This window comes from Centroberyx gerrardi, chromosome 18, assembly GCF_048128805.1.
Source record: "Centroberyx gerrardi isolate f3 chromosome 18, fCenGer3.hap1.cur.20231027, whole genome shotgun sequence".
NCBI lineage: Eukaryota > Metazoa > Chordata > Actinopteri > Beryciformes > Berycidae > Centroberyx > Centroberyx gerrardi.
Window position 1 is genome coordinate 9,247,034 of NC_136014.1, and position 27,947 is coordinate 9,274,980.

Sequence of the window (27,947 nt, forward strand, 5' to 3'; positions counted from 1 at the left end):
ACAGCATTAATACTGTTAAGTTTAATTAAAATCAGGCAAACGGGTTTATTCATGGAAAAAGACAAAATATAAACCTTAAGATATATTATTGGATGTGTAAAACATTATGCATAAGTATTTCAAGTTCGGAGTCCACTCTCACGTAACGTCCTTTCTTGTCTGTTAAGTGGCTAGTAATACATTCTTACGGATTTTTCCATTGCTCTCACATGTTGACCTTCTCATTGGAAATTTTATATTCCTCCAGCAGCAAATGTTCAGCAGACTCCAGCGATGTACCTCGTCCTTGAAGGCTGGGGCCCACTGTGCAGCTGCGTGCCAGAGCCCCTAGTAGACAATAGTAGGGATCCAGTTCTGCAGCTCTTAGGTCTTCATAGAATCTCCACATTCCATCTTTGGGTTAGTTTATTTGGATCATGTGTATTGAGAATCACTTGGTTTTTGTCGTAATTATGACCCCCTGAAAAAGAGAGAAAATTTGCTCACCAATGACATTTGGTAATATTCAGGCTACTCAAGTATTATATTTAAAAGTGGGCTTGTATCTTGTTTACTGTACCTGGGATAAGCTCATATCCCAATTAATAGAAACTTAAAACATGATCACTGGGATAATGAGGCATGTAAATCTTTATTGTGTTTACTGTTAAACTTTGTGGTCTGTGTAGGGTCTGCTTATGTGGTAATATTCAGAATATTCTGTTTATTCATATAGAGAGACATATTTGTTATCAGGATATGAAGATGCAGCTTATTCCAAATATGACCATAAGAGGGATATGAGCTAATATCCAGAATACCTTAACACACTGAATGATGGTTTGTACACTAACATTTAGTCCACAAGGTGTCACTAATTGACAGTGATGCAAAGTGACGACTCCTGACATAAATACCCAATATCAATTTAATTGTAACTCCAGTATGCAGGAGACACTGATTATGTTCTCACTCTCCTGTTTGTAATTAGTTAAATGCTGATTTAGGATTCAATATCAGGTAAGTGCTTAATATACAGAGGTTGCATCCAAGTTCCATTGTTTAAGTCACATGCTTTACTTTTACTTCTGACATTAAAATCAGCCCTGGGACAAATATTTACCAATAATTTTAGTGTTTGATTTAATCTCCTTGAGCTACCAGATGGGTGGAGTTTGACAATATTATAATGTAATATCTGAGCAATCCAGTAAGTATCAGGAAAGTTGGCAGTCACGGAGATAAATTAACCTTGAAATACTTTCCTGTCATTGTCTAAACTTTATGGAACTTTTTGTATTCTGTGGGGCAAACTCCACCCAGCTGGTATTCAAAACACCTTAAAACAGAAACCTAAGAATTATCTGCAAGTACTAACAATCCCAGGTCTCATTTAGACAGACTAATAATATGAAATAAGATCAATCCAGCCACATGCATCGCAGTCACACATGGATGACCCGGGCTCACCTTTGACCTCCAGCAGCAGATCAGGGGTGGCGGTGTAGCGGATGAAGCCGTCGGGGGTGACGCTCCAGAGCGGGTGCTGGATGCTCGGCTCTGGGTTGAGGCCCAGGCGGCTTCCTGCCATGATCACACTCCCGCTGGGGCTCAGGCAGCACTCCTCCAGCAGCTGGGGACACAGAGAGGGGAAGCAACGATGAGACCAGTGGCAGGTTTGAATTCATTCTGTTGTGTGGTGATGTAATGTCTCATGGTTATGCAGGATACACCAGATCAATGGACCAGTGGTTGGTGTGACAGTGGGAGGTTTGTGGTTAAGTGTTCGATGTCTCTCAGCAATAGAAGATGGATTGTGGGTAAACCATAGTGGGGTGGGGGGGGGGACTGTAGTTCTCTCACTTTTTTGAAATGTCAGACTTGTCTCGGTCTCATTCCTATATTGACTCAGGCTTATCATGGCCTTGGCCACTATGACTCAACTTTTCCCTGCCTATCTTAAAAAAAAAAAAAAAAAGGGTAATTTCATCGATGTTTGCTTTATTTTTTTGTCCCCAGCACTGCAAACAGTTTAAGGGATTTAATTTCCTTGTCTAGTCAATTCTTATTGATCAGTTGGATGTTGAAGGGAACAGCACAGATTTGCAGATAAATCTACATCTCTCTGAAATCTCTTACTCATTATTTTTGAATTTTGAAAGAATTGTACCAGGTTCATTGCCTATTTTAGTCTTGGTCTTGAATAGGATTTGATTTGCTCTGGTCTGGGTCTTCACTTGGTCTCGACCTACTCTGAACCTGGTCTTGACTTGAACCCGACTGGACTTGGTCTTGGAATTGACTTGGACTTGATTAAGGTGGTCTTGACTGCAGCCCTGCTAGTACCCCTAAACATTTTCACACATAAGCTCCTGGGATATGGGCTTATGGGAAATAAGCCTTACTTGCACTATCCATATCCCCCCCTGAGCTCTGACACTGATTGACAGTATGAGGAAGGTGCTGCTACCCTGCAGTGGAGGTGTCCGTTCTGGTAGGACCAGATCTGCTCCAGTCCACCGGTCTCCTCCATTTCTTGGACACGCATTAGTTTGACATCGTCCAAATCCCCAGTCACCGACATCAGGAGCCCCGTCTCCCTGTTCCTCAAATGGAAGTGCACTTGCTTCTACTCAGAAAACACACACAGACACACACACACACACACACACACACACACACACACACACACACACACACACACACACAGGATCAGTCCTTCTGTTCACTGTGAATCACTAAGGCCATGTGTATAAAGAATATGTAAACAGAAAAAAAAGCACTCAGTTGAAGGTCAGTTGTAACGCAGGTGCAAGAATCAAATTATTGTAAACTAGAAAAAAAGGGAAATACTTCTGCACTCTGCAAATAAAAGGCTAGGGCAAAAAAGTCTACTTCAAAATTGCATAAGTGCCCAACTTAAAAGCGCAAATGAAAAAAGTAATATGTGTACAAAAGAAAAACACTTCAGCTACATGCTATCAGTGCTCTGAAAGGAGGCACCACACAGTAGCTATTTCATAAGTTTACAGATAGAGGAGAATATGTAGAGTATGTACACATATAAATTATGTATATACCATTTTCTATACAGATTTTGAGCTTTCTAGAATAAAACCAAGCTTGACCTGCAGGCATACATGTCACACTTGTTCATGTAAACTATACAGTGTGCCGTTTCAGACTTTCAATAATGTGACTACATGAAATGATGTTTATTACAGTGAGGCCATCTAGATTAGATTTTCTCTGTAGGCTTGGCTGCAGCATTTGTAACATAATTCATTAAAGCTCATCACAATTCTCTATTGCACAGTCACCCAGTTCTTGATAGACTTGTTGGCTGTCATTTGAAATCTTGTCCTTACTCTGTGCCATAATGGAAATGTTTAAGTGCTTTGTGTGGAACCGCATCTTTGATATTTGATGTCTGTTTTTAAAACCTCCTGGACAAAACTGATTTCATTTTGGTGCCAAATGACTGGTTTATGACTGTAGCAACTGATAAGGTAATAACTCACAGATAATGTGATAACTTGTGAAAATGTTATAAAATCTCCCTCTATATGGACTGAAATTATAATTAAACTTTTTAAAGTAATAAGTTGCAATATAATTTTACATTATTACATTAACTGGCAATAAGCGGTGTAACATTTTTACCTGATGATGTAATAATAATATTGTTTAATGATGTAATGTATTACACTCATCACATTAGTCCATATCATTATGGCATGATTTAGTTGAGAGGATGTTACACTCCTTATGAAGTCATAATTGCTGGTTAATGTAATGAAGTGATTTCATTACATTATCTGGTAATTTAACACATTAACAGGTTTTATTACATTTTTGACCCATTTAGAGGAACATTTTATTACTGTTTGACAAGTTATTACATTATCCATCAGTTATTACATTATCAGTTGCTACATGGCCCTTAACTGTAGCAATGACAACATCTGTTCAGAGATCATAACAAATGCGGTCTTGATGTGTGCACTGTAATATCCCTTTACTACACATCTATTTTCTTTTATCAGTACTATAATTGACAACTCAATGCCTTGACAAAGTGACCTCACCCATGACTTCTGCAATTGTATTTGCTTTCAGAAGTTTCTTATCAAGAATGAAAAATCTGATAGAGATATATGTTGTTAACTGTGGGACTTCAGTAGATCACAATTGATCATGTGTTCACCATTGCACTATGATTTTATCTGATGCACGTTTCCACCTGTGTGTGCGCAGAATCTTTTGGGACCATTGTTCAGAGTGTTTATGGGGTGTGTCCTCTTACCTGGATAAGAGGGCGGAGGGACCCAATTTTCTGCCAACTGCTGAACTTGCGCCAATCTGGCACCTCACCAGGCCTCAGCAGAATCTGAGCACCCCGGTAGTTGATTCCCTCATACAAGACCCACCTGTTAATAATAAAAACAAAAGAAGACACAGTCAAGTCTGAGAGATTGTCTGATGCAGTAAACCCAACCTATCTGGCACTTGATGCAGGTGAGAATAATGTTTGTTTTTTAAATGCAGCTACATTTTTGGGTCCGTGATTCCCTGCCAAAGATAATCTTTTGAAGCATCTTGAGCCTCATGATGATCTAATTTAGGTGTGTGACGTTCATTGTTGCTTGTAACTCCACTCTCAATGGCTCCATTCTTTGGCTGGTTCCCCACCTCTCTCCTGCAGGAGGAATGTGCCACTCCAGAGGCAGCTCTGGCGCTCTGTGGGCCCTTTATTTCCCCGGGGTGAGCTGACACCTCCGGTCTGAATCTCACACATCACCCCCATATTTCTACTTGGATCCCTCATGTCTCCATCTGTCAATAACATCACGCTCTAATATGAGATGTTCTGCTGACACTGCATTCTGCATCCAATAAGTTTGAATTGATGAAGTGTCATGCCTGAGGACACAGGGCAAAACTGCTTCACCTACACAATCCTCGGCGAAAAAGCATATTGCGGTTTGTGTTTTAAAAATGCAGACAGTAACACGGTCTTTTGGGGGAAAAAAGCCCCGGCAAAACCATCTTCACTGCTTTGTTGCAGTGACAGACCTGGATTAAATGGATTCAAAAATAATTGCACCATTTCAAAAGCAGGACCCCAAGGCACTTCAACTTTCAGATAAAAGCCATTTATTCAGGCAAACAACCTTGATATTTTTGCCACAATAAAATACTTATTTTTATCTGTAAATGCTTCACCTGTTCGGCAAAGAACCTTGGCATCCCTCTTTTGAGACTCCGCTCTTACCCAAATAGCCCGGCCTCGGAGTTAAGACCATGAGGCTGGGCTTTGGGACAAAAATGGCAGAAAGACGAAGCGAAATATTTGGTATTAAGTATATTCAATTAAGTATATTTTGCTATTTTTTTGATAACTTGATAAAAACAACAACAGGGATTTGGAAGTGGGACTGCTGAGAACAAACAGAGGCCACTGAAGGACTGGTCTGCCAAGGATAAAGGATGTTCTTCTGTTTCACACCCTCCTGCCAGAGGAGAATGGCTTTCACAGCACAGTGAGTTTTGCTCCCAGCACACACACACACACACACACACACACACATCGCCAGTTTCAAGTGGAGAACTTGGTAATGGCTGGATATATTCGTCCTATACTATATGTACTCACATGCCTCCTTCCACCAGCACAGACTGGACGCGGCCGCAGCCTCCAGCCAGCTGCAGGTTCACTGATCCAGCTGTCAGAACCACTCTCTTCCCCCGCAGACCGCACCGCTCAAAAAGAGTGACGGAGGGCAGGGAGAACTCCTGCCGAGGAAGAGAAAGAGAGAGAGACAAAGTGCATGATAGGATGGAGTGGGCGGGAGACTGCAGGTAGTGTAGCTGGAGATACGTGTTGAGGATATTTTTTTTTTTTTTTTGAGGTTGCCCTGGAAACGGGCCAGACTCCCACCCTTTGCGCTCGCTGGCTTTTGGAGGCTCTTGTTTGCCAGACGCACAGTTTTATAAATTGATGCTCCTGTTGTGCGCAATGGCAACTCATTCTATACTGAGATACTGTATGATTCAGCTTGAATCTGACATCATCCCTTCTGTTTTCAGTGTAGAGGAAGATGGCAGACAAGCTGTTGCTGAGAGACAGTTTCAGACTCGGTACCTACTGATGATTATGAAGGATCTTCACATTATGCAATGTTGGCATACCGCAACTTTTATGTTTGTGCTGTCTTGGCCAGATTACCTCTTGAAAATTGGATTTTTAATGTCAGTGGGACAAACTGACAAAACCTGGTAACAAATAAAAACAAAATAACTTACAAAGCCAGCAGTCTGTAGAGACAGGATGGAGGAACGAGGCTGTACACAGCCCATTGTTCTCAGGTCCGGGTAGCTCCCCACTTCTAACACATACATGCTGTCAGTGAAGTCCTGGCCCTCAAATGCCAGCCAGCTGAAAGTAATTCACACACACACACACGCACACAGATACACACGCATATACATATATAAGAGGAGCACAAAATATGACACAAATCCTCATTCTGGATTCACATAATTTCTTGATCTAAAAATATAATGATATTTGCTTACTGCTGGTTTCCAATAGTAATACATACAATACATCTACATCTGAATGTCAGATGGAAACAGATGAAACGTGGCACTAGGATACTGCAGCTGTGCAAACAGTGAGTGGTTTATGATACACTGGATGGATTATTAATGCCTGAGGATATGCAGCACAGTGTGTGTTCCCACCTGTAGCGCCGAGCAATATATCAAATTAATACTGATATTGTAATATGGGAATTTTTGCTCAAGTGAAGCAGTGACAGTGAACAGCCTCTGACAGACCCGCCTCCCCCGCAGAAATACTTTATAATATGAGGAGACAGCGTAATATCCAGCTAATATAATATGAGGCCACCGGAGATATTCTGAGAAATATACTACTGCAGGCGCTGTGTGAGAAGTGTTTCAAATCACTTCGAAGCGTGTCATATCATAACTGGAACAACTAATGAGAATAATCGCAGTGTGATGTTTCAGGCTTCCTCACCTGCCAGCCAGCACCTTGCAGGAGGCCACAGTGAAGTCCGGCTGCAGGGAGGCGGCACTGTCCTCCAGAACGAGGACAGATCCCTGGAAACCTGGATCAGAGAAGAGCTGCACCTGAGGCGCACACAGCAAGACAATACGCGTGAGTCATCCTCTCTGACTCACCCACCCGGTTCAATAGCTCAGCAGATGATGTGAAGAATAGCTGAGCAAGATCAAAAGTGTGCTTTCTGAATCGCTGACCTTAAACTTGGCGCAGTTCTCCAAATCATCCTGAAGTGGAAACCAAAGGTTAATGAGAGTCATTTGCATACGTTGAACTGCAACATTCTTCTTTTGTGTTTTGACTTGCAGATTTTACAAAGTGCGTCACTTGTCATATTGCCTAGGAATGTGGTTATTTGCATATTCCTCCAAGTCACATACATTATGCGCATTCCACTCAAGTGCTTATTAGGTAGGCTGTCTTGCTAAATGATACTTTGAGCTAGTGCTGCACGATTGTGGAAAAAATGACAATCCCGATTAATTTGCTCAATATTGTGATCACGAATAGTAATTACGTAGTCTCGGTTTCAGGATTAGTTTACTGCGAAGTAATTTTTAAGTAAAATTAAGTAAAATTTTCACAAAATTTAAATACATAATTACTACCCTAAGGTGAACTTGGGGTTCTTGTTTATCGTCATCTAAAAACAAACATTTTCACGTTCAGACTCTGGAGAAGTATTTTCCTCTCGAACATTGGACCGATCCATTCTCTCCCACGTTGCTTGTCCATACGTTTGTCCAAAGATAGTCTATGTAAGGTTTCTCTCTTTCTTTCCCACTGTAGCTGCCTGCTTCTCCATCTTAACTTCTGCTTTGGTCACATGGGTGAATGTCGTGATTGCTCATGCATAATGGGAGCGCTTGATTAACCACACCAGGACTTTGAAGGCAAAATGAAAATACAACAAGCACTTCAATATCGCTGAATGACACAATCATTAATCCTGAAAGCGTAAAATCGCGATAATTGTGCAGCTCTACTTTGAGGCATGGACACACTGGCACACACATCTCTCTAATAAGCGAGCCATCCTGCCACCCTAGACAAGTGGCAAGATTTCACAGTTCTGTTTGAATTATTCCTCTTACCAGTACAACAGGCATTGCTGAGGCAATCCTGGGCCGCAGAGCCCCCCAGTCCTCTGGGCTTCCATACAGGCCTTTCTCCAGGACGTAGGCCTCGCCACAGAAGCCCGGCTCTTCAAACACAACCCATCTAACAGAGAAAAGAGAGAATGGAGCATAAATTACCAGCTTTAAACAGTACTAATCATGAAAAGCCAAAGCGCGCATTTATTTAGCACTGACATTTTCAGATCTGTTTTTCTTTCCCCTCTTTCATCTCATGTTAATTATCAGAGATGATACGCAGTCTTTGATGGCTTTGTGCGCCCACGTTTGCCTTCACAATTAAAAAACACCACAGGAATTCATACTACGAGGCAGAAACTATGTGTGTTGCTCAGTTACTGTATGTCAACATTTTCAGGAGTCTTGGTCAGAGGCCAGGTTGAGGCCTGTCTCCCACATGACAGTGGTTCACTAGCTATGTACTGTATGTACTCTCATGGGAAATGTGGCATGACTTGGGCACCAGTGTGTGTGTGTGTGTGTGTATTGGGGGGGGGGGGGGGGGGGGGGGGGGGGTTGTTATTTCTGCTAGAAAGATAGACAAACTGATAGACAGATTGGGTATTTTAGGGCGTTTCTACTCCAAAGAGAGGCAGGCAAACAGACAGAGGCTATGTTTGCATTTGTGGGCGTGTGTGCATGCGTAAGCTGATGTGTGTCTGCTCACGTGTGAGATTACAAACAAGTCTCTATCTGCAGCGCTGCATCAACACGCCGAGCCAATCCGAGGCTCAGGGGGACAGCAGCACGACAAGGGCGAGGCTGCGCAAGCTAATCACAGGCTGGCGGCGCGACGATCAGCACGAAACCCTTCAAGACTGCTAGAGCCGCGCCTCCTGAAGCAGGGGTTGTTCACCATTTTGTGAGTTTCTCACATGGGCAGCAGTGAGCAGCTGTAAACATTTGCCTTTCTTTGTTCAGATTTGCTTTTGCTGTTTTTAATTACTTTGGCATTATTTCAGCTGAATAAAACGTAATGGAAATCTAATTTGCTCCCAACAAAAAAAACAAAAAAAACAATCTGTTTTAAACAAGGAAAACATGTAATTGCTCATTGTGATGAGAATAAAGAAAAACAGAAACAGCTAGGCGGTGCAAATCGTCGACCACAATGCCCATGGCACTTGGATTTTCCACTCTCCCTCTGTGATCATACAACAGACAAAGCCCTTAACAAGAGAGCCCATCCAAATGTAATGGCATTCTTTGGTAACTGTGGCTGTGTGACTGATCTAGGAACGATGCTCCACTTCCACACCCTACACTGACTTCACCTTTACTCCCACTGAAACAAGGTGTGAGACAAGTCGGCCACCTGACCAACTTCTTCTCACAGGAAATGAGGCATGGCGAACATTAGAGAAATACAGTAGGTTATCAGTCTCGACCTGCCGGCATGGGCGAGGCAACCTCGCAGCCAGCCCTACCTACGGCCGCAGACCTGAGCTGCAGAGGACGGAAAATAAACGCCAGAATTCACTAGAACTGTAACCTCAACTAATGAAAGGGTTGAGTGCAGGAATTCGTCATCTGTCAGTAGGAGCTGACAAACACAGGAGGGCTTGGGAGTCGAGCGAACTCCATTGCAAACAGGTGAACTCGAGCATGCCTTAGGTATGTGGGAGGGGAGAGACAGCTTAGCGATGCAAATAAGCACAGACAGATACGATCTAAATTGCTTTTGCTGGGGAAATGGTAATGCTATGCACCACCTAACCTATTATCTCCCATTACTGCACACACGGCGGGGAAGGCGACACTTACATGCCCCCGATGACGTCGAGAGACTGCGTCTTCAGCCCGTAGCCCGTGTCCTCGGTGTTGGCGACAGGGACTGCCAGGTCGATGTTGACTCCCAGCGCGCCAAAGTCAATGTCACTGAACATCTTGAGGTGCGGAGACATGAAATCCTGCAGCGGGAGTGAAAGCATACAAATGCAATGACCGTCGCACCAAGCTATGTGACACTGTGCATTCCAAGCACCGGCAGAACCAGTTTAAACTAGGACTAAATGTATCAGTTTGTATACATAGGGGTGAGTTGGTCCACCGCTGATGTGATGTAAGTTCCTCCCTTGTTCAATTCAATTTTATTTTCTTTGCTCATTTTATTTAATTGTTCAATTTTTCATTTAAAAGCATAATGTATCCCAGAGTTTCCCTTGCCGTTTCATAGATGTGATGGCTCATCCTGCCTTAAGAAGCTGCAAACCTTAAAATAATTTCATTAGTCTGGATTCAAAAGGAGAGTTTTAGTGTCCCATGATGGTCTAAATGCTGTTTCAGAGGCTTTTCCACCCTGACAAGACACTTTGGGGTAAACACTGAATCTTTTTCATTTTGGTCAAATAAGATACTGAACACTGGCGCAAATGATCGGCTACTGGCAGCTTCAACACGAAAATGTGTTGGTCAAACCCTAATTTAATTATTACCACAGCTACTATTCATCATATGCTGATGTATTCTAGGTTACCTAAAGTCAGATGTGGGTGCATGGTGAATTGGCCCAGGGTGACACTTACAGATACTATGGGTCGCAGTGACAGAAGCAGCTCGGAGCCTCCTCCCCAGTCCCTCCAGTCCAGGTACTCTCCCTCCTCCAGGACGTGCTGCTGGCCTTCAAACCCTGGCTGGCTGTAGCCCACCCAGCTGGGACAGACACAGTGATTAATTACATTTGTTTCAATGGTATAGATGTTTAGTCATGTGACTCCATTGCTTGGACTGCTCTGCATGTGTGTATTTAAGGACAAGGACATTGTTATGTAGGAAACAACTACAGAGACGTTACTGTGGAGTTGTGTTTCTAAGTCATGACTACATTACATAACCTCAAAATCACCATCTGGCAGCAGATTCAGCATAAACCTTGTAATTTCCCGGCTCTGTGGTCGACAAGTCATGATTACCACCTAAACTGATCCAGTGCGAGCAAATAGAATTAAATACGGCACGGAAGAACAATAAAAACTCACAGTCCTCCGATGATCTTTAAAGAGCCCACAGACGTCAGTTTGTTCGACTCAAGGTTCGCTCCATCTGCAGCGGCGTCTCCTTCGCCCTCGCCGAAGCTGAAAACATCGCCGTCGATTTCCAAACACGAACCCTCAAAGCCGGGCTTCTCATAAACCACAGCCTATAAGCACAGAACGGAAAGAAAAACCCAAGATGAAACTATTTAAATTCATCATTTAAATAGGTTGTTGTGTGAATATAAAATCATTGTTGTCAGAGTGTGCTATCCAATTCTGTTCTGTCCTTGCCCGCCATCGTGATCTTTTGGTTTCTTTGTTCCTTTTGAGGTGAGATATTTTAAAACATTTTTGCAGCTCATGGATTTTAAACATATCCTGGTAAGTTTTAAAGGATAGAAGGTAATTAAAGTCCTTTGTTACCAAAATAATAACACTTCTTTCAGACTGAATCCTCTATATTTGAACAAACTTTGAATAATGATTCCCCCCCCCCCCCACAATGGACATAAAGCATTTTGCAAATTATATTTTCAGTTTCAGAATCAATACTGAGTTATGACTGTAAAGGAAAAATCCACCCTCGGTTAATGTTAGATGCCATCAATTTGTGATGTTCAAGCTTTCCAGGAGTTATTTTGTGATGAAGTGTTGCAATTTACTTCTTTTGGTTTAGAAAAATGGCTTCTGCCTCTTCTAAGATGGATTTGTCCCTGTATGATTGTGTTGAGTCTAGACAGAAGCTCTTTGATTCTGAGAGACTGACACCAAAACCTGATGTTTACTGTTGAAGTTTTAGATTTAATTAGATTTAGATTAAAATCCATTGTAGCTGTACTGGAAATATTTCAACGTACATATACATATGGTCTTGTTATAGGGTGGATTTTTCCTTTAGGAGCAGGCACAATAATGACAGTTCATTAGTTGGTTGCTTTCTAATTTCCAGTATACACATTACATGATCATATAGTGTTGAATTTACCCATAGACTTATTCAAGGTGGAAAGCTACAGCAGAAGTGAACACCAAACATACCTTGACTTCATTAGGATTCTCCACTTTAAACCCACCCTGCAACAGAAACATTATCATCAACAACCATCCTGCACCCGTAATTAAATGTACATGTGCATAAAAGAAAGATAGTCAGCAAATAGTCCCATTTTCTGAAAAATTAGAAACAATTATAAACACTAATAGGGAGCAAAGGAAAGGACATAGAATGTGTCTCTGCTGACCTGAACACCTGTCCCTGCGGCCAACTAATTACAGATAATACTGACACTGAAGGCAGAGTGGCAGACAGACAATACATTCACAATGGAAAGTAACAATGTTAAATTCCTTTTGAAACAGAAAGTTAATTAGGAAATAGAATATTCATGAGCGTAGCAATTGTACACTGTGATGTAGCGGCCGCAAATTTACTAGTGGAAAATAGCAGAGGAAGAGATGTGTGGCATAAAAAAACAAAATAAAATGATGTTCGTGCCTCAGAATCACAGTATTCATGGATGGACTGTCCTATTACTCACCATTTTGAGGGGTCTGAGGGAGCCTATGAAGGGTGAAGGGAAGCCCCAGGCCTCAGGGAAAGGATACTCTCCCTGCTCCAGCACAGCCAGCAGGCCCTGGTACCCCGGATCACTGAACACCAGCCAGCTGCAGGAGGGAGGATAACAAAATGAAGCATTAAATCCACAAGGCCGCTTCACCTCGGACCTTACTGCACCTCATAGCGGTTCTACAATAACTGGGAATCATGGCCTTCAGCGGTTTATAGCGTTTAAAACACAGCTGTAACACCACTGTCTTAACAAAAAGAACACAAATAGTCAAGATATCTTATTTTTTTCACTACTAATAATAGCCTAGCAGTAAAGTCCTTGAACAGTAGTGGTTAGTGTATAGTGGTATATACACTATACTGTATGTTATGTGTGGTATATTGGTTGCTATACCACACATAATTTGTGCTGATTTTGGGTTAGTACATTAATATACAGGGATGGGACGATATGCTTATTTCACAATACGATTCGAGACGCGATATGTGGTTCACGATTCCATACAACCACAATACGATGTAATAAATAAGAGTTCAATGACAACAAAGTCTGAATTCTGTTCATTTCTGAGCCACAAATCTTTCTAGCGATGGCATTGGCTTGCTAGAATGTAAACAACAATTTAAAAATGTCATTACAAAGTGCAAATAATATAATTTGGATGGAGAGCTTGTGAAATTGTGATGGTCAAGCGTCTCATTTGTGATTACTACAGCAGAATAAAATGGAGCTAATATCGCGAATTCATTTTGCTGCCCCACGATACGTATTGTCAAATTTTTGTATTGCGATATATTGAATTTCGATATATCGTCCCATCCCTAATTAACTACTATGTGGTCACAGGTGTGTGTTTATTGGGTACTTCACAACGGCTTCAAGCGTGACTGAGGACCAGCACTTTCCATTTTACAATATAATATGCCAGTTGCCGCACTTCTGTCCAAAGCACTTCTCTGTACCGTTCATGTCTTTCATTCGTTCATGCCGCTGCTGGCATCAAACCCCCTCGCCCTGGCAGCGTTAGAGCCGAGCTTTACCCTCTGAGCTGCCAAGATCACACAATGCCTCAAGCAGGAACACATCAATCACCAGATCAGAGCCTCTGGCGAAAAATAAATGCAGCTCGTTCAGTCAGCTTACAGGAACTGATACAGAGCTGATGCCAGCCTCGTGACGATGAAAGATTCATAATGCTTGGTTGAGCTGGGTACAGGTTAAATTAGTTAAACCCAAAAATACATCTGCTGAACAGACTTCCCACAGATGTCTCAGTGCAAATACTGCAGGAGGAGCTGCTGAGGCAGAACGATTCGTGGGTGATCAGAGATGGGTTGCTAAATACTGCGCTGGCATCTGACAGTAATTAGCTCTAATTTCATGATTGAAAAGATAGTCAGGGACTGAGGAGATGTTGAGAAATGCTGAAATGATTCCTGACATGTTAGTTTTCTACCGAAGGTGCCAAGGTAAACCAAAAAAAAGAGCTTGCCGGCACTGTGGGAAAAGGTCTACTGCTGTTAACTTCCTTCAGGGGCAGGGCACAAAATGTCCTGAATACCTCCCGCTCACGTGGAAGAAAACACACTCTGCTTCTCGTCTCTCCCCACCTTTGTCTGTTTCTACCTCAGTCTCCACCTCTCTGTCCCGCCTTCCAAGTCCCCCCCCCCCCCCCCCCCCCCCCCCCCCCACTCTCTCGTCTAACATGCATGAGCAGGAAGGACATTCCTAAGCAGGCAAATGAGTGAGAGTGAACCCAAAGGGAGGGATAAACACTAGGGAAGACGGTAATGATTATCTGTCAGCTCAGCCTCTCCTCTGACTGCCAGCTCATGCCAAAGTCAAACAGCAAGAATATCCCATTAAAAGACAGCTCAACATTTCCTGCGTCTACCGCTGTGGGTTTGTCTAGCACACCACTCTAGCCAGGAGCGACGAAAAAAATCATTGCCGAGAATTGGGATCGTCTCATTGCTTACAGCTGATTTTGCGGCTACCACAAAAACTCTCAGACACTGCTTCTGCTTTCCTCGGCTCCTGCAGCTTGACTGTGTTGCTTCTCAAATCAGATCTGATCTCAGTCAGATCAGTCTCATCAAGCACAGTTAGGAGACCATATGGTTAGCTAATGACTTAATTTTGCCAGTCTGTTTCATTATCGCTAATGTACGCAACAGTTTGCTGGAATGGTCACACTTACACCCCGGAGTGGACTTTGATGGAAGCAGTGTTCTGTGGGATGCCGAATGAGCAGATCTCTATGGTGTCGTCATGGTAAGGTGTTACCCTGCCGTGGCCCTCCGGATCAGTAAACAGGTCGATATGGGGAAGGCTGTAGTCCTAGAAAGAGGGGGAAAAAACACACGGGAATTAGCAGCGATGGAGACTAATATGGCTGAAGGTGCTGCCTCTGTCATGAAGTTCATCCCCCACATAGAATCAAGCAAAGTCTACATCACATTTCTCCTTCTTTTCTGTTCTAAAGGAGTCACGACTGAATACCGATGAAGCAACAACATACATTAGCAGCGTCTTAGCAGGCCATGAGGTGATGCTGGCGATACTGAAATATTGAAGGCCAGATGAGGTGACAGTATAGGACACTAACCCAGACAGCGAGTCGAATAGAGCCGATCAACATCGGCGGGTCGATGTGCGTCTCCGGCCCAGACTCTGCCCACACATTCGTCAATTCTATACACCCCTCCTCCAGAGCGATGGAGCGTCCCTGGAAGTCAGGCTTCTCATAAAGCACCCAACTGCAGGGGAAACAAAAAAGCAATCACTGGGAAGCTTCTGAAAAAGATAGAAATGTCACAGGGCCGATAAATGTCTGCTGTGCAAAAACTGTGATGCGCCTGTCAAATCTCAGCCAAGCAAGAGACAATCTGGGTCATTAATTCATATAAACATGTATAAAAACATAGTCATCAGAACATTTGAAGAAAATGTTTGTGTAATTAAACCCACTGTAATACCTTGAGGATGGAGGTTAATCTTATGAACCAATACGCAATATCTAATGTAACAATCCCTTGTGCTATTTTTGGGAGAGCACCTACTGTATGTAGACACCCAGCTTTGATGTTAGAGGAAAAAAGGGTGCGAGTGGGTGTATCATTGAGGTTACCATGTGTGCAACACTCGTCACAGATGTTTCATTGAATTAGGGCCACGACACCTCCAGGAGGCTCAAAAGGAAGCGCTATCATCCCAAAACCACTTAACGCTAATCAGCACTACACTCATCTGCATCCACTTACCATCCTCTGACCACCCTCACGGATATGAGAGGGGAGAGCTGGAGAGCGGTGGCATCTGCCACGTCCCTGTAGATCTCGTACGCCTGGCCACCCAACTGAGCATTCTCGAACAGCACCATCTGCATGGAGACACCAAGGTCAATGTCAACTTGAGACATTAACCGGAGGAGGAAATAATCACTGGCAAAGAGCTTTACAAGCTTATTCCATTTGTTGAGTTTCTTAGGAGGAGCTGACAGCATGGTAGTTTCCTTTATTTCTTTTCTGCACTACAGTAGAAGCATTTTAAATTTCATCTACAAATCCAGCATACAGGCACAGACTGTACAGTTAAAATGTTGAGCACAAGGGAAATATATTTTTGAGCAGTCTCTTTCACCAACCCACAATGCAGTGCAGCGCTCTCCCACAAGCTTTGCATTGCATTGGCAGCACCGAATCTCATGATTGTAATCACATCCAGCTGAGCACTTGTACTGGTATGTTGTTTTGGTTTTTTTTCAATACTCTGTTTACCTCCAAGAAGAAAAATATAGAAAGCAGATGTTTTCACTGAACAATCACATTTCTATCCAGATTCCTCTCTCATTGTTCCCCCCCCTTGTCTCTCTTCTATGTGGGCAGAGCGTTGCCTACTCACCTTTCCAGGGCGCCTGTGAAATCCTTTGGTAGCTCTTATCTGCAAATGCAACAAACACAGATTATCATGGCGCAGGAGATTGCTGAGCATGGCAAGCATTCACAAAATGCTGGAGAAGTTAATCCACATTTTTTTGTTGATTGTCCTCTTTCTGTTTACTTACTAATTTATGTTGCTTTGCTGTGGGGACACAATGGATCCATGTGGGCTACACTGTGTTATAATTGTATTTATCTATTACGCTGATGAGCATATCTAGCAAAAAACATTTCTCTTTGACACATATATGCACACAAATTGCAGAAAAATACAATATTTACAGAGGTCCAGCTTGTTTTAAAGCTGCACTAGGCAGCTTTGCATGTTGGAAGCTCCAAATGGCAACGAGAGGTAACTGTCTGAAAAATCTGTCCTTCAGTACCCAGCAATCATGTGACCAATGGGGCTATTCTAATATCGCTTTATACACAAAAGATACCAAACAGACTAGAGAGGCCAAAGATCTATCATTGGTGTAAACAAAGAAGATGTCCTGCTAGTGACCACACCTGACACCAGAATTTAATTTCGGTAAATAGGTCGAATCTACAAGGTCTCAATTACAAAGGGGTGGGACACTCTTCTCCATTGTAGCCCGCTTAGTGATGTAAGCTGATGATTAGGCTGATTTACTTTCTACATAAAAATCTTGCCTAGTGCAGCTTTAAGGACATTAAATGATACAAATCATTGTAGTAACCAGCCACATGTGCCAAAGAGTCCAAACACATACACACCTGTGCTTCAAAGAGAAGTACAGTCTGTATTTGTCATTCTCAGCAATCAAATATCCTGTGCTTTTACACACTTACATTGTTACTAGGCATCGCCTGCGGGTGAGCCAGAGGCTGGTGGAGCTCGGTGAGTGTGGGGTGCGTGGCTGGAGGAACCCCAGGGAGACATGGAGGCGCACCATCGGGAAGCAGGAGACCTGGCTTCACATCCGGGTCTGCTCCACCTTCAGGGACTGGTTTTGTCATCCTTCCAGGAATCTGATGCATAAGCAGTAAACCATCAGATAAGGAATAAAGCAGTTAGACGTGCTTCTCTACTCGTATAATGTACTACATTAACATTTATTGACATAGTGAAATGTGTTACAGCAGAGTAAAGATCACCAGGTTCTATGTGAATCTTCTTTCCTTCACTGGACAATGCATGCATTCACATGGTGGTAAGATACACTGCAGCTTTGCTTAACTTACACTACTTGTTTGCACTTGTGAGAAGTATTTTACCCGTTATGTCGTAAATGCATGGAAATCTCTGTGTTTTATGAAGGAAACTTCAACATTCACACCATTTTTAGCTGGTGATAATAATGCATGATTCGACTAACCTCTGTGTTGAGTTGCTCCTGTCCTTCTGTGCTCTGCTCTGGTTTTGCTAGCTCTCGAGGGAGGTACTTCTCTAAATAGTCCGGCAGCTTGATGTCGTTAAAGGAAGGAAGTGGAGGACCTGAGTCACCGACCGCAGCCTCCACAGCCTGGGCTCCGGCTCCGTCGCTCGGGGCAGGGCTCTGCTTGGCCAGCGCATCACTGAATGGAGCCGTGAGAGTGGGGCTTGGCAGGAGTGGCTGGGAGACCGGCTGAGGGCTCGGCTGGGGGGCCTCGCTTGGCGACACGTCCCCAGAGTTGGTGCTGTCTGCCTGGGCCTGAACTCCGTTCCTCTTCCCCCTGAGGCTGGAGGTGCTGCTGATGCTGCTGAGGCTGCTGAGGACACAGCTCCCCTCCAAGCGAGACTTCACCTTGATCTGCTCATCTTTCTTCTCCTCTGCCTCTTCCGCCTCCTCATCCTCGACTGTGGTCTTTTCCTTAAGCCGAGAGCGAATGTCCAGGCGATTAAGGAGCATGCTCCTGTCTGCCAAACTGGCCCTGGCAGGCTTCAGGCCAGCTTTAGTCTCTGTGCTTTGGAGCTTGGTTAAGAGGCCGGGGCTCGTTTCTAAGCCGAATTGTTTCTTCTTCCTCAAGCCGAACTGGAACTCCTCAGGGTCAAAAGTCTTCTCGAAGCGGTCCTCCCTGATGGCGGGCATGGCGAACGGGGGCTGGGGTGGCCGAAGGTAGTTGTGCTTACGCGGCGGGAGGGAGAAGGGAGCGCAAAGCTTCTTGATTCTCTCAATGAAATCCTCATCATCTAGGTCACCAGACGTGTCCAGGAGGTTGCTCTCACTTCCACAAGAAATTAGTTTGGGCTCGGGGATTTTGAGCTTCTTTTTGGGGAAATCCACATCCAGCCAACTGGAGGGGGCATCCCGCTGTGTTGAGGAATCTCCTTCGCTCAGTCCCCGGGGCAAAGGGAGCTTATTCAGGGATGAACGTTGGAAAGAGCTTGAGCTCAGTTTAGTGGCCTCTTTTGAAGTGGGTGCTTTTGTAGCTTGAGCTGAACTCCCTGGTTTATTATTGACTGTGTGGGGTTGTCGGGGTGGGCTGATATCACCATTAACAACGGGTAAAGGTTCATTCACCAGAAAACCTTGTGTTTTATCAGTTGTCTTTTTTTCCATAGTAACTGCGGTGGTAGTAGCAGTAGCACTGTTAGCAGATGAGCTCTGCATTGTTTTCTCTGTGCCCTTGGCTAAACTGCTATCATTTATTGCCGGTGTCTTTTTTGACTCCTCACACTGTGAAGGAGACACTTTCATTACATCTGTTGAGCTTTTGACTTCTGAGGCCAATGATTTGATAGCTGAACATCTATTCTTAGCATCTACGCCGGCTCCCTCACTGCTCACAGATTTAGTAACAGAAATAGCAATCGGTTCCTTAACAGATGATTCCTTCTCTGCCATTTTGCCAGTCTGTGTGGGAACTACAGCTATCAGTGCCGGAGTCTCATTCGCTGCTTTCACAGTCACCTCCTCTGCTGCTGTAGCTGCTCTAGCAGTCGGCTTTGAATTGGAAAACTCTTGCGCAACATCATTAGCTCCATGTGCATGTGAGTCATCAGTACATTTCTCTGTTTTTTCCACAGATACAGAATTAGGCTGTGGCTCTGCTGTAGCCATGGCTGGCTGTGTTTGTATTCCGGGGATTTCTGCAGGCTTTGTTTGCGACTCGGGCACATTTGAAGCTGTCTCTCCCTTAGGAGGCTCGACTGGCCCTTTATCACTGTTGGCCACACTCACAGTCTTATTAGCCTGGGTGACTGCACAAACAGCTTTATGTGGATGTGCAGTAACCATCTCACTGACAGGCTGTGTCTGAGCAGGCGAGTCTGATCCAACAGTCTTTTCTGAGACTGGTTCTGGTTGTTTGGACCCCGCTTTTGCTACATCTTTAACAAGCTTTGGTTCCTCTTTTCTGTCAGCTGTAGCCTTGCTACCCCGTGTCTCTGGGCTGTCCTGTCCACTGTCTGAAGCCGTGCCCTTTGTTGTATTTTTATCCAAAGGCATGAGCTGTTGTGCTTTTTCTTTGTCTTTGTTCTCAATCTGACGTATTTTTTCAGTGTCTCTCTTTTTTGGTTGTGCCACTTGCCCTGTGTCTTTTTTATTGGGCTGTTTTACCTTTTCTTTATTTTTTGTTTCAGGTTGCCTTGTCAGTTGGTTATCTAATTTGGGGTATTCAACAGGTGGCCCTTGCGCCACAGGAGGAGTCTTCTCAATAAGATGTTGTTCTGTCAGAGGTAAGGGGGAGGAGGCTGACGTCCCGCTGCTGTCCTTGGAGGCGTTTTCCCTCTCCTCGGCAAATGAGAGGCTGTGTCCCCCAGCTCTCTCCTCCTTTTGGGGTGAAACAACGGGATCCTTGTCAATAGGCTTCTTTGTTCCACTGCTGCAAACAGCAGTATCAGGTTTGTCAACTGTGTTGACAGATGGTTCGGTCAGTCCCCCCTTTCCCTTAACTGGTTTGTCAATTTTGTCCATTTTAAATGAAGAATCTAACTTTTTGTTTGATACCTCTAATGCCTTTCTAAATGCTTGCTGGCTGGTATCACTGGGCGACTGTGTTTCAGATGGTAATGTGACCGTCTCAATGAGCTGTTTGGTGGGAGAGGCGGTCTCCTCGGTATCAGCCACCTTTTCCTGTTTGCTGGCAACGACCTCCTGCTTGCTAGTACAGTGACCTGGTTTATTTTCACTATTTGGGCTGATGGGGCTGGTTGGCTCTCTGCTTTTCCTTCTCTTAGAGCGGGAGCCTGTCCTGCCTGGACCTTTGGAATTGGTCAGATCATCTAAGTCACCAAGCCCTTTAGCTGGACTATCTGTTTCAACAATGTTAGGTTTCGTAGGCAGATCTGCTGTTTTCGAGGCCTCTTTGACTTTTGTTTGGGAGTCTGTTTGTTGTTCGGGAGCAGGAATGCTCACCCCAACAGCAGTGGTATCTCGCCCATCTGGTTTACATCTTATCTCTGACATGACCGTGGTCTGCGTCTTCTCTTTGCAATCCAGTTTACCCTGAATGTCCAGTTCCTGTGACTTTGACACAGGCGTTGCTGCAGAAGGGGAGGATTTCTGGGGCATTCCTGTCATGGCAGACTTTTGAGACAGCGCCGTCCTGTCCTCTGTCTTATGCGTCTCTGCAAAGTTCTTCGCCCACTCCTTAACCATCTTGGGTTTCTCCCCGACGGGCGGCGCAGAGCTGGACCTGGCGTTGCCGTAACGCTCGGCCGATTTTGACCTGTGATCTGAAAAGCCAAATTCTGCTTTCAGCCTCTCGGTGACTTTCCTGGCAGGGGAGACATCTGCACTCCGGGGGCTTTGGAAGGTCTTCTTGCCACTCCCCACTGCCTGACCCTCAAACAGGCTGATCTTATCTGCAATCCGGCCAACGACTGGCTTAGACTCCTCATCCATTTTCTTCACGTCCTGCAGTCTGTGAAGAGGTAAAATGTATGTGAGCAGGTAAATTGTTAGGATTCAAACAGCTTTTATATATATTGTAGAATCTGAACCATTTGAAGTAGATTTTCACCAATACATTAATGCTGTACAGCCTCCTCTATAAGCAATCTTCACAATAAGCTCTTATTGTCACAGAAAAATATAGCACAACCTTCTCTTCATTCTTTATACTAGTTGAATCTCTGGGTGTAAGTGATTTGTAAAATCTTATCTGAACTTTATTGTACAGCGCCATTCTTGCAGCCTAAAGGGTTGTACTTTGTGTTATGACTTACTTTATTTTTTCAACTGTTATAACTCTCCCATAGCAGTTAATGGACATTCCTTGTTTTGGCAATATTCTTATCTTAGACACCAGCTTGACAGGCAACTTACAATGTTAGTTAATGTTGGAGGTACTTGTAGCATTAAACATTCAGTCCTTACAAATAGGTTTTGCTATACACACCACAGTTGATGGAAATGTGATGATTTATTGTTTCCTTCATTCACACCCCAACTGCTGCCATACAGGGTGATATGGGTTGGAAAACTCTATGGCAATGGCAGTGGTCATGTATTTTTAAGAATTGGCAGAGGCTTTGCAGCATGCCTGGTAGTCGACTCTGTAAACGTGTGTTTCTGTGGGCTTCCCAATTGACTAATGTAAAAAATTATATGTACACTGTGAGAACTTTTTTTAGCTCCTTGCATATGTCCCACCTTGCCCGCACAGATAGAGTCTATTCAAGAAATGACTTAAAGAATTTTGACATTGCCGTTTCAGAGAGTGATGAACAGAAATGGTTTCAGTTAATAAATAAACCTGAGGGTAACTAACTGCGCACTTATTGCCTATTTAAAAGTGCTTTTGATACAGCGCCATATGTACAAATTTAGCAAAGGCGCACAGAAGCGCCTTTGCTAAATTCAGATGTGGAGTTGCACCTTTAGCTATAGAAACTGTAACTGTAAAAACACCCCAGCCGATAGACGGTTCTGTACCCTGTGTAATAATGGTTCTATTGAATCAGAAGCCCATGTACTCTTACACTGTGAACTCTATACAGACATTCGTTCTGAATTATTTTTTCAACTTTCAAACCATGTTGCAAATTTTAATGAGTACGATGATTTAAATAAATTGTGTGTAGTTTTAGCTGGTAAATATTGTATCCATGAATGTGCCAAAGCTTGCCACCTCATTCTCAACAGAAGACGTTCATTCATGAGTGTCTAAATTTTATAATGCAGTATTAAGATTGTTTTATATCCTTTGTGTTTGTGTGTGTGTAATATGACCTTTACTTATTTATTTATTTTTTCTTGTGAGTGTGTGTGTATGTATGTATATGTGTATCAATGTATCTGTACGAATGTATGTACTTATGTGTGTGTATATTTGTGTGTATGTATATATATAAGTATATATATATTCTATTATCTTTTTTTATGTGTCTCGTAACTCTTGATGAGTGGTCCTCAACTTTCTTTTTTTTGGGGGTTATTGTGTTTGTTGCTTTGTTTGATTTGTTTCTTGAGGAGTGACACATTAATAAAATTATATCTATCTATCTATCTTCACAAAACACAGGCAGCTCTCTTTCTGAATCTAACCAGTCACCTTCAGGTAAAGACTTACCTTGCATTAATCTCTGGTTTGGGCTTATTCTTAGCTTCATCTTTGGTATTCTTTAATCCTGACTCAGAACCCTGGTTGGTTCCCTCCGCACTCGATTCAGCGTTCACCAGCACCTTCTTTGAATAAAACTTCACCTCGCTCCGAGAAACCTTCATACTCCTGCGTTTGGACTCCGGCGTCTCTGTTTTCCTCTCCACCTTGTAGGGGCTATCATCGTCCTCCATGTCTGCCTTCCCATCCACCACACATGCCAGAGTGGCTGCAAAGGCTGAGTTTGAGTCCTGTGAGTCGTCCAACTGCTTTCCGGTAGCGGGGGAGGTCTTGCTCTTCCCTCCTTCAGGTGAGGCCTGGGAGGCGGGATTGTGTTTGGAGGAGGGGTTTACGGATGCTTCTCCCAGCTGAGTGACTGGACTTTTGCCCTGGGGGCCGGTCAGCGGGTTATCTGATGTAGGGAAGCCCTCCGGGACAGGCTGGGCTTTGGTAGGCGTGCTCTCCTGGGAGCCGCTCCCTCCGTCCCCCTGAGAGTTCTTCTTGGACTTCCTCCTGGCTGTGTTTTTACGCCCCATGCTGTCTGCCTCTGTGTCCTCTGTTTCAGGCTCTAACTGTGCGTCTTTGCGTGATTTCAGTGACACTCCCACCAGGGCGCTGTAATGACTCTGTGCCCTGGCAGTGGGCTTCAGAATCGTCCTTTTGTACTCCGACCCCGCTGGACTGGAGCTCTTTAGGGGATCGGCACTCTTTGATGATTGTGCCTTGGAGATGACCTGGAGGCTTTTCTTGACCCTGGTGCAGACCACTTCCGGTGCAGCACAGGTGTCCTGCCCCCTGTGAGTCACGCTAGTCTCCTCCAGGTACACATGGAGCTTCCTGCCTGTCTGGGCCTGGGCTTGTTTCGGAGCCTGTGGCTGGGCGTGGGCCTGGTCAGAGTGCCACACCGCTCCCTGCTCAGAAGAAGAAGAAAGATGTGTCAGATGACTGGCATTCTTCTCTGAGGCGGGATTCCCGCTCGCTGAAGTACCGTTGCTGCTCTCCTCCCTCTCCCTCTCCCTCTCCCTGCCCTGCCCTGTTCTCTTCTTTCTAAACTCCTCCTCTGTCGGGCCTCCTTCTGCTGGCGCACTGCTGGCTGCAAGGGGGCCGTCTCTGTGGGCAGACTGCGTGGCGTCCTCGTCTTCACAGAAGAAAATGTCCCCGGAGAGGCTCAGCTGATTGGGGTTGGAGCTGTGGCCCTGCTCCTCCTCCTGCTGCTGTTCCCTCACAGGCTGGGTCTCCTCTTCTCCCTCTGACCTGAGAGCCTGGTCACTAGTTGGGGAGTCATTTTCAGCATTTTCAGAAGGACCCCTGGGAGTCTTTCCCCTCCATGGGGAGAACCAGCTCCCGATACGGCCCAGGACCCCAGGACTCGGCTGCTCCTCTGGGCTCTGGGACTGAAGACAGGCAGAGAAATAACTCACTAAAAATATCTCCACACATGGATAGCGGCAGTTAATAAACATGCATATTTTTCAATTGAATATAGGCACACTTCAATTGAGCTGAAGCGTATCAGTTACACATGGTAGGCTACTGTAAATATTGGAAATAAGAACAAAGGAAGGGAGTGCAGGATTAGGATCCAAGGTAAATATAAGTAGGCTATTGTTTGTTCACACGCTCCTTTAGTATAGCCATGCATCTCTCAGCATAGCAAAGGCATGCAGGAGTGCTTATAACCCGTAAGCTTACCGTAGAAAATACCATATCATTCAGACTCTTTATGTAGGTTGTGAACATGTTTTTGGTTTAAAACAAAACACCTATAGAGCATAGAACAAAAACAAAATCATTCCTCCGAGATAAAAAAAAAAAAAAAAAAAAAAAGCAGTATGAAAGAGCAGCAAATCCTCAAAAAAAGAGTTTTTTTTGCCTTAGGAAAGTGACAGATCCCAAAAGTTTAATACAAGAACAACTCACCCTCAATTAGACTATAGAAGAAAAGTTTTCGCCCCCCTCCGACGTATAAACGGCTGTCAGTTTGTACAGCATCAGATCTGCGCTGAGATGCATACCTAACTGATGAACTTCAGTTATATTGTTTTCGGTCCTTCTTGCATCCCATAAAGCATCCACAATAGCACGAGTGCGGTACACTGTGGAATCGAAGCTATGCGTTCTGCTGAAGTTCTGCCCCTGGAGCAGCGGCGCGCACGCAGCCCGGTGGTAAAATGCTGCCTTCAGATGCTCCTCGTAAATTCTTACTTCCTAGTTTGGATGTCGTTAATAGGCTATGCTTGTCGGTGTATTCAAGTGCTTTTGGTCGGGGAGCTGAACGACGACACCTCTCCCTATCCCTTTAAAGAACCACGCCCCCCTCCCAAAAACCCCCCCAAAAAAACCAAAACATAAACAACAAAAAAGGAGCCGGATTATATTTCGAGAAATTGCGTAACTAATTGGTGTTTTAATGAATTTATTAAAAAGAAAATGTGTCACAGCTAAAAGAGTGAGAATAGAGTCATACAACAATACTAATTATTTACACAGAATGCCAAGTAATGACATATACGAATCAAAGGCATCACTTTTACCATCAGTTGTTGACATGGCAATACACCTTGGCACCTCAAGTAACGGGAAAGTCCCACTTTCTCATATGAACATCAGTTAGGTGGGTTACTCAGACCTCAGCTTAAAGAGTCCACATTTGATCTTGTAGATTTTAGCATTATAACAGAGAGCAAAGATCAATTAAATATCCCCAGAAATGTATTTGGAGGTCATATTTTCACAGGAGGGTGAGCATTCAGGACCAATGTTCCCTCTAGTGCAGTGGTTCTCAACGTGGGGTCCGGGGACCACCAGGGGTCCTTGAGTGGGTTCCAGTGGGTCCCCAGAAAATTGAGGAATTGTTAAACTTCACCCTTATTATTTACAAGAAGTTAGTACAATTAGAGAATGTAGAAGAACGACTATTTTGATCATAGCTTCACTGTTATCTCTCTACCTATAATATAGGCCTAGTCTTGGAATTCTGGACAAAATCATATCTAACAATAAAAATATTGTCAGATTTGGGTCCAAGAGACAAAATCTCATCAAATGGGGGTCCGTGGCTCTAATGTGTAGGAAATTAGAGGTCCTTGATATGAAAAAGGTTGACAAACACTGTGCCAGATAGTATGGTGACCTGCTACATCTAATAATATATCACATTGTCAAATAAGAAAAATCTTAAATGAGTCGGTATAAGCGGGTTTTAAAGTTTTGGTGGCAACTGATATTAGATGCAGGAACTTTAAGGAACCATACTTTATGAATTGACACCTCTGCTTTCCTAGTCGCTTCACCACCTTGTTGGCTTGCTGATGTGCGCTCAACGTCGAAATGCGTAATTCCGATATTTACTTCAGTACCTGAAGGCAGCAAGAGGCTGGGTCCCAACGAAAGTTTTCCAGGGGAAATGACGCATCGACTTGTGTGGGTTTCAGAGCCTGTTGAATTCTGCCCTTGGTTTCCAAGTCTGCTTGCCCTTATTTCATTTGGCGGGCAGCTCAAGCCAGTCTTTCCATGCTGCGTCGAGGAACATTAACCCTTTAACTGCTTGTCTCCGGGTCGATAATAAGTAATTGCTTCAATTTCTTGTCAATTAATAGAATTGACACAGTAAAACAAATGGTAGGTTTTTTTTAAAAAAAGAATACATTTCCTTTATTCATATTAGCTTTTCGCCAAGTGTATTTGGAGTGGGCGTAATAATTGTCAGCGCATATTAATTATTTGGCCCTTATTAGTCAGTAATAACATCATATGCTCTTGTTGTTATTATACATTTATTGGGCCTATTTGGTCATTAATACACTATTATGAGCTGTTAATGGGCTATTATGCAGTATTGTCTTCGTAATATATTCAATTACTTATTTCCATAGTACAAAACAGTCGCCATGGGGATCATTAAAGTTTCATTCACTAATCTAATCTGGAAACTTGTTTAGTTTATGATAACCTGAGCAATCGATAAAGGTTTAACAGGTTTCAACACGAACTGCAGTGCCATAAAAGCAAAACAAATAGTTGACCTGAAGCCTGCCGTCTATCAGGCACTCCCATCCTCAAATACTCGACCGCAATTCACCTGTAATAATAACTCACTCGGCAGCCCCAGTTAATTTCTTTGCAAAAAACGTCGCCAAAGACAGAAAGGGAAATCTTACCATGATTACAGCGCTGTCCTGCCCTTTCACTTGTCCCAGGAATAATCGGTCAAATGCAACCAGCAGCAAAAGCCCTTAGAAGAGTGAAGTATTTCACTGTGCCGCCGCCTCTCCTCTCTCTCTGAGGTAACCTGTTCCTCAGACAGGGGAGCCTGCAGAGCCTAATGAATATTTAGTGTAGGTATACTCAAACGAATACTAAATATCTTTATCAACGCAAGTGCCAGTAGCCTACTCGAGGTAAGCCTGTTAGATTGCATTATAAATGTTGCTTGAGAAGTTTTTGTTTTTTTTCCCACTGGTAATGATGGCTCGGCTATAGGTGGAATCTGCCCGGGCCAGGTAACACACCCCGAGGCTTTGAGCGCGGTGACACAGCACTACGGCGGTTTATTGTGCAACACTTTCAGGCCCACAAACAAACCACAAAGACAGGTACAGACTATGGCTTTGTCGAGGGAAACTTAAACGTTTTTAGGTTAAGGATCCCCAGATAGACACTCATTAGTCCACGGACTACAGTTTGATAGGATTCAGTCAGTATTGTTGTTGGTTTAGCATTGATTGTATAGGGCGTCAACTGTACATGAGGAGATAATAGGG

General features: G+C 43.8%; 1 protein-coding gene across 2 annotated transcripts; it reads right to left on the bottom strand.

The window, feature by feature from the left end:
* Window positions 1–20: 20 nt before the first annotated feature.
* On the bottom strand, window positions 21–27,641 carry LOC139927961 (uncharacterized). 2 transcript variants are annotated; one of them, XM_071920283.2, is made up of 23 exons: window positions 25,105–25,265; window positions 24,877–24,947; window positions 23,155–24,578; window positions 18,036–21,504; window positions 17,509–17,688; window positions 16,658–16,696; window positions 16,018–16,136; window positions 15,363–15,513; window positions 14,955–15,094; window positions 12,722–12,848; window positions 12,222–12,257; window positions 11,187–11,347; window positions 10,734–10,860; window positions 9,973–10,118; window positions 8,167–8,293; window positions 7,270–7,299; window positions 7,028–7,140; window positions 6,286–6,418; window positions 5,636–5,775; window positions 4,286–4,409; window positions 2,450–2,608; window positions 1,450–1,612; window positions 21–460 (listed from the first exon to the last, which is right to left on the bottom strand). In XM_071920283.2, exons 2-23 carry the CDS (start codon window positions 24,922–24,924, stop codon window positions 372–374), a joined length of 7,245 nt encoding a protein of 2,414 aa, XP_071776384.2. In that variant the 5' UTR covers window positions 24,925–24,947; window positions 25,105–25,265; the 3' UTR covers window positions 21–371. The 2 variants fall into 2 exon arrangements, with proteins under 2 accessions (XP_071776384.2, XP_078145933.1); XM_078289807.1 differs by lacking the exons at window positions 24,877–24,947; window positions 25,105–25,265 and adding an exon at window positions 27,345–27,641.
* Window positions 27,642–27,947: the final 306 nt, after the last annotated feature.

Bases quoted from the DNA above. Each gene is read 5' to 3' on its own strand.
- LOC139927961 (XM_071920283.2), bottom strand. From the start codon at position 24,924: ATGTTCACAACCTACATAAAGAGTCTGAATGATATGGTATTTTCTACG. The intron at 11,348-12,221 runs GTATGTTTGGTG...CTGTGCTTATAG, and splicing joins AGAATCCTAATGAAGTCAAG to GCTGTGGTTTATGAGAAGCC. The intron at 4,410-5,635 runs GTGAGTACATAT...TATTATTAACAG, and splicing joins GTGCTGGTGGAAGGAGGCAT to GTGGGTCTTGTATGAGGGAA.